Genomic DNA, 12,512 nt, shown 5'->3' with positions numbered 1-12,512 from the left:
CCATTCAAATTTTGTTTGAAAGATTTTTTAGTATCATCGACGGTTTCGAAGATATTTGACTGATTCGATTTAAATGGTTCATCCTGTATAACAATTGCCGTGTTTATTTTCGTATTTAACTTCTACGACGCTGTCATCGTTTTCAATAGCAAACACTAGCGATATTATACACACATATTTGCACAGTGTCTTGTTACGAGCTGAAGAGTGTGCATAGTTGTGTACTAGGCAAACATGAGAAACTAAAATGAAAGTAACATGACATACATATACAGTCAGACAGAAAAGGCTCCGTATACCTTTTGAAATGGAGTAACTTTTTTCAAAGTAGAACGCACAGCTGTTGCTTTTCCAAGAGCTCGGAAAGATCCGTTTGCTATGCAATATGTAAAACACATTTTTAGGAACTTGTAATTGATTAGAATGACAGAAAAACTAGAAAAAATTCGCTTTATACAATTTTTTTACGTGTTGTAAAAAGACGGATAGTCGCTATGCAGTATAAACAGTTAAAAACGGTGAAAATCGCAATTCTTCACGATTTTTAGCTTACGATCGTTGTTTGTTTCTACAGCCATCGACTCCGATTTTTATCATGTTGACATACAATCGATATGAATTTTAAAAATTAATTTTTTCAATGTCCTGTGAACGAGAATATAAAAAAGCGGATATAGTATTTTTTTCGCAATTCTAACCGAATGCAATTTTCTCAAAAAATTTGGTGCACATCTGCTAATAAACTAATCTATGTAGCATCTCAAGAAACTCAAATCAATTGAACCAATTTTCAGGAAAGTTATCCTGTTTTAACACTCGAACGTCGGACTATTTTCGACAAAGATACACACGTTAAACTGACTATGGCTAGGATAATATCTAATTTTATTTATTAACCTCTTTCAACATATTTTTTGAGGTTCTCCATCTAGACACCTGTTGTTTCTATTCGATCTTATTGACATTCGCCAAAATTTCAATTGTCACAAACTAGATTGTCAAGTAACAATATTTATACTCTGGGTCCAAATAGTTCTAGACACTATAGTCCGAGTGTTAAGGCGTGGGTCCGTCTGAAAGTCTCGTATATGCGGGACTGCTAGGCCCCCTTACTCTTCCCCGGGTCCCTGGACATTATTCGAATAAAATTTTATTCAAATAACATCTCGAATAAATTATTCGAATAATCTTTGAAGAGGGGAAGTATTAATAAAATATATATTAGAAGGAAGAAAATAACCAAAGTTACGGAAAATATTGGGTTGGAAACTAAGTAATTGCCGGTTTCAGTTATAGATGTCTCTCACTCCCATTTTTATGATATCCGTAAATGTTATATTATAAAATTATTATTATTATTATTATTATTATTATTATTATGATTATGTTATTTTTTATTATCCGTGAATGTTAGCAACTGGACAAATTGAATGCAGCGGTCAAGGAAAACCGACCAGAATTAGTCAATCGTAAAGGTGTCATTTTCCACCAGGACAATGCTAGGCCGCACACGTCTTTGTCCACTCGGCAAAAATTGATGGATATTGGTTGGAAATTGATGTTACACCCACCATATAGCCCTGATCTCGCGCCATCGGGTTACCATTTATTTCGATCCCTGGACAACTCCCTTCGTGGTAAAACTTTTAATGATGATGACGCTGTAAAATCTCACTTGACTCAATTTTTGGCCGAGAAGGATCACACAGACTTTCTACGAGCGTGGAATTTTCAAGTTGTCAGAGAGATGGCAAAAAGTCATCGAACAAAATGGAAAATACATTACAGATTAAACTTCATTCCAAGTAAAAAAAAATTTTTTATTTCATTGAACAAATCGGCAATTACTTAGTTGCCAACCCAATATAATAAAATTCTCTCATTTCTATAAGGTAAATATTGTAATTTCATTTTTTAAGCAGCTCTAGAAACATATTATGCATGTAATTGTTGTCTTATCGAATAAAATTTTATTCGAATAATTTGTTCGAGATGTTATCGAGTAAAATTTCAGTCGAATAATGCTCAATTCTAGACACGGGCAGGCTAAGGGGCTGCGGCGGTCACGCATATACGAGACTGTCCATAAACTGTTGAGAGTTTTACTCTCAGATAGACACCCGCCTTTAAAGAATGTACAGAGACTTTTGTCCGACTGTACAACCGAACAAATTCATTTTGCACATGTTTCAAATACTATCGTAAACAGAATAAAAGATATTTGGAAGAAAAGTTGTTTCAATAATGTTGAAACAATGGTATAATCGTGAAAAGAAGATTATAAATATTCTACGAAAAAAGAATTGGTGTACACGACAACGTGTTAGGCACAACCCGTCCGTTGAACGAGTTACGAAATATGTACCTAACTTGTGAAATTATTCAGTTATATAAGCAAGGACAACATGAATTGCATATGCATCAAACCAAGAGGTCAGACGGTAAGGGCAAGACCGTCGCGCATCGTTCGAGCTCGATAAAAACGAATTTTTTGTGCTCGTTGGAAACGCCGATCTGTAAAGCGTACATTGAAATTTCTTCGAATCTTTGTAATGTTTCATCGATTTTGTTTGAATAATACAGCAGTTTATTAAACGCGTAGTGAAATTGAACAAAATTAATGCTTCAACATACAAATTTTCATGTAATAAACTGGAAATATTGCGAACAACATGTTGTTTCTAAAATGATCAAAAAGTGATCCGAAAGCCATTTTGCATGGTTTAGACACTTTTCTGAACGATGACTTTCAAATATTTCATTTGAATATTTTTTACGGTACGAGACATGATCGCGAGTATAAATATTGAATATTTATTAAATTACGTTTTCATGTAAAAACATAAAAATACGTTACAAGAAAAGTGTAGTTTTCCACATTATTCCAGTAGGTGTTTCAACATTAACCGGTCATTTCGCTAAAACATTTTATGGTCGTGCTTTTGACCCTCATAAGTTAGCATTAATATTTACTTTCTAATTTTCTCTCGGAACATCTGACGCTGATACGTACACACGTGTCATTATTTATACCTACGTTTAAGAAAATAGGCTTTATATGTACGAGGTACTAACTAAAAATCGAAAGATTTACACTGAATGTTAATGTACATACGTAATAAATTTCCATAATTCGAAAAAAGATAGATTATGGCTCGTGCAGTTTATCATCGATTAAATCATGATATGTAGTATACTGAATAGTACAGAATAATTAGAGAATCAACATTTTAATTAACCGAATAAAGATCGCATCACCTAATGGTATGTATATTTCATAGCAAAAATGACTTAAAAATGATCGATACAACTTGTTACGCAATGGTATATTTAACTGACACAAACATATTTGTAATACAGGAAGATAATCTGAAACAAATAAGATATTATCTCTATTTTTGTTACAATACGCTCTACTGTTTTTTTAGCGTAACACAAATTTATTTTATATACTGACGATTATAACAGATATGATGTATGATAATGATAATTAACCTTCCATTAGCAGATGCCGCTTTAGGTATTTGATCAGTGTCACAAAAATAATCAAGAAAAACATTTATTCCATCACTTTTCTCGGAACATATTCTGTGTTGATATACTCAATGCAGAAACTATTTGTTAATAATAGAAAAAAATGTTTAAACCAACAACAACGCTAGTCAAATATTTATATAAAGTGACTGTATATACGTATACAGAGTGGGGCATTTAAAACAGATCGTTTGTCTTCATCGATAGAAGGAGAAGTTTCAAACAAAAGTTGCTTGGTAACAAAGAGCACATAATATGTGATAATAATTTTGTGACGGGTGGCGGCGTGGAGGACATACGAAGGTCAAACCTATTTTGTTAAAGAGAATGGCACACTTTTTATTCCAAAATCTAATTCTACGTAAAAACGGGAGTAACATTTGTCTGAAGCATTTTTTATAGGAGCTTTAATTTTTATAACACCGAAGAAGACAAATACAACATTGTCGATGTTTGATTAACACTTTTGTTAACATACTTACACCAACTTTGTTAACGAAGATGTTCAAGTTTGCATCCATGTCCTTCGGTATCATAACATTTTGTTTCTATTGTTAAAGACAAACGAGTTATTCGTGTGATCTGTTTTAGGTGTCCCACCCTGAGGAAGTAAATAATTATAGGTGACAATTTTAGTACAGGTATAGAACACCGTAAACAATATTGATGCGCTATGTCATTGGGAAGATAATGAGCAAGCAACGGAGGTAACTCAGTAATTATTCTGTAATTATCGGTACTGCAATTAAAATACAATTGGACATTAAAACACTTTTAATCGTACTCATCGAAGAGAAACAAGTGCCATGCTTCAATATTCAGGCAACAGTTATTTTTGTAATAACTTTTAAATATTCTAATATCGATTTTATTCAAATCATGCAATACTAATACCTAAATGGTCTTGAAAATGAGCTGATCTAAACAATAAATGTCCTATCTCTTACCAGCAAAATGTGCTACAAAAGAATTGTCAATTTTTCAACAGGAAATTGTCCTATCTAATCGTATATTTTGTACGCTTATGCCACCATACAGTGTGTCTGAATCATTTGAGAACGTTTTTACATTTTGTAAAGATTAATGAAGTAAAACAATTGTTTAATTTCATACGTTTATTTCATGGATTTTTATTTAACTTTCGTTAGTATTCATTTTATCACACCGCTTATATGGTATTTCCATTGAACAGGAGATCGTTAATTAATCCGATCATAGAAGAAATCTCTTGTCCGAATAAAACGTCCATATTTTTAACTGCGCGGACAATTCAAACATACTATAAACTTTGATCATTTGCACTTACAGAAACTGACGTACGAGTTCTGTTCAGAATCCAAACGAACTTTTTAAATTACACGTTGATATCTCGTTTAGTTTTCGTGATATTGCTGTTTGAGTGCAACGTGTTCAAGTAGTAGTAGCGGCTATTTGTAATTTTCTGAAGCAACAACACAACGTAAAATTTTGGAAAAACTTCCAACTTTTGAAACTAGCTCACAGAGATGATGCTCTGGGTCGTACGCAATGTTACGTGAAAAAATCCACATAAATAGAACAGAGTTGTGACAAGACAACTGATGGTTTCTGCAACGCGACCATGCGTATGCCCACTCAGCTTTGTCAATTCGTGAGTTTTGTGCCAAAAATCAGATGACTGTCTGCCTCCTTACTCGCCAGATCTGGCTCCGTTTAATTTTTTCTTATCTCCGAAATTAAAATCAGTGCTAAAAGGACGCCATTTACAGACTGTTGATGACATCGAAGCAAATTCGTTACATACCTTACAAGCCATTTCAAATGAAAATACCGCTATCTAATCTGTAAAATTCGTAATAAAGTTTATAACAATAAAGTTCGGTTATTTTCTAAACAGAGCTCGTACAACGAAAATTGATGGACCTACTAGACAGAATATTGTAAGTTCTATCAGGATCTAAATATGAACGAAAAATCTGATTAAAGTTCACTAAACTTCTTATGTTTGTATAATGTTTAGTTTAATGGTAAAAAAGTACATATCAATTAGCTTTGAATGTTGAAATTCTTACCCAGAAACGAACGATATGTTCTCCGCAACGTTTCTAAAAACCGTATTCGTTAATCGATCATGTTAATAGTCTTGGGTAGTGCGATATTTTGGCAATTTAGCAAACCATAATTCGATTCGATCTGATAATGTTCTCAAAGTGTTACACAAAGTGTAACTGCATTTTCTGCCATGTTACCGTGTTGTAAAAATTGCTTACGTCGATAGACTACGCAAATAATCCATAATTAATAATAATTGAAGTTTTTTACTATTACAGACATGCGTATAATTATTTCTTCGATTTAATATCGCAGGGAAAAGCAAGTTGAGCAACTTAAAAATTCAAAAGATTTTGGAATCGTGGATACGAGTAAAGCATATCGTCTATGATACAACTCAATTTTCTTTTTGTGGTTCATTGAAATTTTCTTAATAAGGCGGTGCAGCGATAGAAACGACACAGCTTTTTGTTTAGACTTCTATTTAAAAGATAGCCTTGATCTTGCTTGAACTACTTCACGATAGAGAAAATTATTGCACTCCGTATCGAACGGTGTGGTTTAATCGTGCTCGCAATCTCAAGTGTGTTTTTAACTTTTTCCATATTTGAAGTGAAAAACATCTTGAAGGAATGTGAATGATAGACCGCGTCAGTGAAGACTTCAACTTTATAAAATAAGTCCGTGTCTATTGTTTCACGAACACTTTAAATAGTTGTAATATAATTATTCGAAAATTGAGAATTTATAGTTCGAATGCTCCTGTCTCTATTATACGGTCCGCTACAAAAATATTGAGACATTTTAAAACTGAATATTATTTTAAAATTGGACCTAACAACTGGCATTTTTGTTTAGATGATAGAAGATTTCTCTCAGTTTGTTGTGACAATAGAGACATATAAGATACAACGTCGAACGTTACAATTTTTATTAATTAATATTTTGCAAAAGAACATCACAATGTCTATGACGAGCGTCATAGAAACAAAATACAAATGCAAATAGATAGTTTATAATCTTATATTATCCCCGATTTCTGGCAATTCTGCATTTTCTGACTTTCTCACGTAGCAATAAACGCGTCTGGTTATCGCGTCGCAAGCAGCGTATACAGGGAAATAAGTCATTGAAGGAGTTGGGTAGGTGACATACGCGCTGGGACGCCACGTCTACCGGGTGAACATTATAAATCTGAAGTTGTAGAGCTTCCAAATGGCTTTGCATTCCACCTGCTAGACGCGCCACGCCGTCTATTGTTCGACGTTGTATTTTGTATTGAAATTTTCTGTGATATTTTAAATAAATTAATAATTAATGTCACTACACAAAAATGTAAAACACGATATTCTACATAAAAAAAGCAACAAGAAAACTAAAAGAAAAAAAGAGGAAAGAAAAAAAAATAGAGATAATACCAAAAATATTCTTCCATGGGAGAATTCGAACATTCGCTACTGCACCATTCTACAACTTCAAGAAAAGAAGTACATATGTACATCTGTGATAGAAGATTAAAAATATTAAATATTTCTTTCTGCAAATAATGAGTATTGACGGAGATGCTCGCGCATAGCCAAATTATGTTTGCTTTAGAATCGACAGACCAAATTTCGCATAAATCAGCGACCCAACAGATGTGACCTCTCCTTGTTAGACTAACGTTCTAGATTCTAGATTCTAAACGAACGATGATGGACACATGAGGTCATGCTTTTAAAACTTTACATGACGTCGAAATAGTAGAAAAATGTATGCATTAAGAAGATACAATTAGACAAGACAAAATTCAAGAAGAACAAGGGCCAGTGATAGAAAACAGAAATAGAACAAACAAAAAATATCGATCAGGAGTTGATTCTGAAACCTACAGACGCAATCGATGATAATAGAATATGCAATCCGCATCCGTTACACTGCTTATGGAACTGTGTTAACCGGAAATCCGATTGAATGTGGCGCCTTCGATCTATCTTTGTAGATACTAATATTTACTATCATTTGTTCCCGTTATTTGTTGTATGAATTGAATCGTAGCGCAAAATATAATATTATCTTATGCTTTCTAAAACGCCATTCTATTAGATGAAATAAACACAATCGGAATCAAACATAACCGACTTAAAGTGTTTAAACAACTTCAAGAAATTTAAACTCATATAATCTTTGAATAAAATTAATTGATCTGACCCGTGGCATTTTATTTCAATTACCAATGTTTAATATTTCGTTTTCTCAAATTTTTGCATTCCTGTCATTTTGAATCGCATATTAACGAATAATCGAAATGTATATTTTGGTACAAAATAAAAAATGAATTTACTATTATATTGCGTCATGAACTTTATAACTTCACTTTCAAACATTATTTAAGACCTTGATTGTCAATTTATGTGAACGCAAACTCTGATTATTTGAGCGGAAAGTTGTATGCAGTGAGGCCAATCGTTGAATTCCTATTATGTGAACGTCCCAGTTATATGAACTGCTGGCTGATCTCCCAACGAGGTCATATAAACGGAGTTTTACTGTTTATTTTATTGCATATACTGCATTTTATATGCCACTTTGAAGCTAATTTATTACTCGATCTATTCGACTAAAATGGTCCTTATTTCTATGAATAAAATTAAGTTTTAACCAAGTAACGACATTTCGAAGTTTCGAACTATTTTTCATTAAAACCTGTAACCATAACTGGGCTGTAGATTTGGTGCAATTATGCCGAAAATGAGCAAATAATATAAAACAATGTAGGATCAAGGAATTTACAGGGTGTCTCAGTAACTCTGTTACAATCGATGATGATACGCGGAAATGTTTGAGGAACAAATTGTTTCCTTCAAAGTAACACATATTGTGGTGGAAATCGTTTTTTACGAAGGTCATATTTTTCAAGATTTCGAGGTTATTTAGCTATCGCGATATAATGATAGAAATATGTAATTCTATTTTAAAAAAACATCGATGATCTTGAAATCTCAAAAAATATGGCCTATAAAAAGAAACGATTTCCACTACAACATGTGTTGCTTTGAACCAAACAATTTGTTCCTTAAACATTTTCGCGTATCATTATCGATAACGGAGATATCGCTTTGTAATAGAGTTACTGAGACACGCTGTACATATGAAAAGTTTTTTGTGAGAAAAGTCGGTAGCAGAATCATGTTTATTATTCAAGTTAAAGAGATTGTTCAAAAGACCACATGTTAAAAAGATTTTTCGGTTAGAAGAATTAACCGAGAATTTTGTTTTGTTGGCCAATAAGCATTGTGGATTACAGAAATTCTATTTCGGTCATTTAAAATAATTTTCGATCAGGAGAATTTGTTCCACTTATTTGTCGCAGTTATCGGTGAGGGAAATTCTGTTTTCTGTTCACTCGTAACAGTTACCAGTGACGGAAACTTTGTATCGATCACCAAACAGATTATCGACGCGAAAAATCGATTTTAATTGTTCATAAAAGATATCGAGAAAAAAAAGTGTATTTTATAATATCGTATCGTACCGAATGGTTTCGCATTCGACCAAAACCATTCTCATTATTCACACCAAAACAGTGTTTTTGTTGCTCTAAGAAACGAAACAATAAGAAGTTACATATTACATACACTGAACTTTGTCAAGGCAAAATTAACGTTCTTAAATTAGCAATGATTTTACAAAAATGCAAAGTAAAAGATCCGTAACTCGGAAACTAAGATTTAATGGAATTACGTATGTTCATATGACATTTTTTACTTATCTTGACATGTACATTTCCCGCGAAGTATTCACATGTATTTATAAAACACCCTGTATAATATATAATCGAAACACAACTTCTACCATCTATAAAAAAAACTATTAGAAGCGACTCGAATATATAGTGTTTCTCTCAACGATAAATGTTACGACACAACTGCAGATTTTATTCCTTCTTTATTATATTGTGGAAACATAAGAAGAATTTAATAATGTTGTTGCAATATTTTCAAGTTATACAATGATTCCTGTTTCTTACAAACGTCTCGGGAAATGTTTATTTTGCATAAAGATTCGTAGCCCAATTAAGACTAACTCAAACTTTCCGTCATCAATAATGATTCTGGATAACTGAAAAAGAATTTCGACCACATACAGTGCCGAACAAAAGTATAGCATATTTTAAAAATAATAATAATAATCATTTTTATTTAATTAATATTACAACCAAGGTTTTATCATGTTTTCATGTTCTTTTCACGAGAAATCAACTTGTACACGTGCCCGCTTGTACATACTTTTAATTAGGGACACCCTGTATTTTTCAGCAGGATAATATCGCAGCACACATTGCGAAAGTAGTAAAAAAAACACTTTTCTCGAGAAAAACATTGCTTCTCACATAAGGTCATTTCGTTGAAAATTGGTGCCGAAATCTTAATCGAGCTGTCTATGCAAATGGCAGACAGTTTCGAAACATTGCTGAATGAAAATAATGTATTCAATATGAGTGGGATCAATTAGAACAAAAAAAATATAAACCTTTGCCGAAGATAATGACACCAAAGCCACAAAATATTAAGCATTAAATATCATTCTTTGATTTATTGCTATACATGATTTTTAGATAAATATGCTATCATTTTGTGTCACTGTATTTCTATAAAAATTCTTTTTTTTTTCAAATAAAATTGTTTAAGCTGGCGAAATGCAATTCTACTTCATTTGTGTATGTTTATAGTGGTATTCTGCAAATTTGTATAGAAACAAAATTTTGGTTATGATATTAAATGAATGAAAGTTACGTTAATTTTAAAATGTGCTATCTTTTTGTCCGGCTATACTTTGTATAGCTATTACTTGTAACTAAAAACAATTGCACCAAAATAATAATTGTTATACAACGGCTCGTTTCACATTGCATGTAGAATTCGAATATAAATGAAAATAACATCTTCACTCCATATTTGCACGAGTCGCAAGTGTTCCGTCTTCGATCCTCTCGATCCCTTCGATCCTCTTTTTAAACCTCATTCGTGTCTTTTTCTCGATATCTCGCGATTCTTTTATGCTACGTGCACACATAATGTATACTGGATATCACAGAATAGAGTATAGCTACTACAATAGAAGCAGTAAAAGTATCGAAAGAATTTAATAATATTGTTAGTTTATTTCAATAAAATTCGCTTATATAAAGTTATGTATTAACAAAATTATAAATTTAGTAATTATTTATTTTGTCAATTTTGGAAATGTTTAAAATTGAATCGTTGAGTAGGTGGGACATGTAACATAAATCCTAATCTAACCCTCACCCGCTTTTAGTTTAGATATTTTTAAGAATTTTTACCTTGACAACATATTTCGAAGTCATAATCCCGCTTGAAAATAATTACACTAACAAATCAAAAATTGGTTTGAATTAGATTATAGTTTCAACCGGTCACCTTTTGAACTATAAATAAATACTATTTAAAAAAGAAAGAGATACGATCCGTTATACTTATTAATGGAAAATCCTATCGAACGAACTGATCGTTATTTTATTAATTTCTTAATTATTGCCTATTAATTTTTTATGGTATAATAATTTCGTCTTACTGTAATACTAAATTGCCAAAATATCACACTGTGTCCCGCAAAAATACAGTGAATAAACAAAATTATTGGTACACATAGTTCTTTTTGTAATAATGTCAATATAAAATAATAATACCAGCTCATAAGGCAGCCTACATTATAGAATGATTTTTAAAAAAGTTTTTTTAGTTCTGTTGTTGAATACAAAGTGAGTCATGAGAAACAGATCGTTTCAGTTTCTCTGTGTTGCTTTAAAGGATTATGGAAAGTTGCAAAAGTGAAATGAAACCGTTCAAAGAAATCACAATCCTGATCAATGGATTTTTCGAAGTTATTTAAAGATCATCGATATCTTTTTTAAATAGTCTCATTTTTTTTAAATAATCTCATTACACGTAAGCTACTGACAAGGCAAGTACAACGATCTATTACACTGTGACCTTCAAATGACCTCTAGAAATTAAAATGAAATGACAACATTTACTTGATTAAAAAGTTCAAAGAGGCGAGGTGGCCTTCATATACATATAACTATACATGCCTGAAAACGTTAAAACGTCTCCTTCGATTGTTTCAGGTGAGATAATTGCCTATACCGTTCCTCTAAAAAACACCGATCACTTTCATAACACACAGAAATCGAATACATCGTTTCTTCTTTGAAATAGCGTATTTTGAAGCGTATGTCCATCATTTCAAGGTCATAGCGTCTCAGGTCATTGAACTCGACTCAGCATTCGCCGTCGAATAATTAGATTACAAGTGCACAGTAACGTTAAAAAAAACAGCGATCGCCTCCCGTTAATCGGAACACCTGGAGGTGACATCGCAACCGTTACTATGAATGCAGATAATTTCAATTCAATTTTGCAACTTCCTTTATCCTTGCCAACGGAGAAATTCAAGTGTTCTGTTTTTTGTGACTCACCTTGTATATTACCTGGTAATAAGAAACGACACTGTGGCGTTCGAGAAATTGACATATTTTTTATTTACATTATAACAGAAATACTGAGATTGTGAACATTTGTTTGATCCACTGTACTTAGGTACAATACAAGGGAAGCTTCCTAGATGATCTACCAAGTGAAATGTCTAATAAGTGAAACGAGTGTTATTCCCTCAGTCCCGTGGGTTTCAAACATTGTTGTTATCTATCCTAATCGAAACTACGATCAACTGTAGTCATAAACTTGGCAACCACGGTCATAAATACGCGCACAAGATGTTTAAAACATTCGATACTTATGTATATACTATTGGGAAAATAAAACAAGAAACTCTATACACAAGCTAAATGACGCAAGAGGCAAAGGGGACTTACAAGAGGAAGTCCCCAGAGTTGACGCTCACTGTTTGATGAGATTTGATACGGTGATAGAGCTTGTAAAGCT

The 12,512-nt window shown here is 32.5% G+C and overlaps 1 protein-coding gene across 6 annotated transcripts in view; it reads right to left on the bottom strand.

Moving 5' to 3' along the window:
- Positions 1-12,512, bottom strand: part of LOC117218897 (uncharacterized) — a 195,601-nt gene that overhangs the window by 72,393 nt on the left and 110,696 nt on the right. For 4 of the 6 annotated variants that reach the window (XM_033467663.2, XM_033468080.2, XM_033468153.2 and 1 more), the window contains exon 3: positions 5,586-5,618. The exons of the other annotated variants lie outside the window; for them this stretch is intronic. In XM_033467663.2, coding sequence (XP_033323554.1) covers positions 5,586-5,618 — 33 coding nt within the window. The remainder of the gene's footprint in view (positions 1-5,585; positions 5,619-12,512) is intronic. 6 annotated transcript variants of the gene reach the window in all.

Source organism: Megalopta genalis, chromosome 1, assembly GCF_051020955.1.
Source record: "Megalopta genalis isolate 19385.01 chromosome 1, iyMegGena1_principal, whole genome shotgun sequence".
NCBI classification, from domain to species: domain Eukaryota; kingdom Metazoa; phylum Arthropoda; class Insecta; order Hymenoptera; family Halictidae; genus Megalopta; species Megalopta genalis.
The sequence above is the reverse complement of the archived record's forward strand: the minus strand, read 5'-3'. Positions and strand labels throughout refer to the sequence as shown.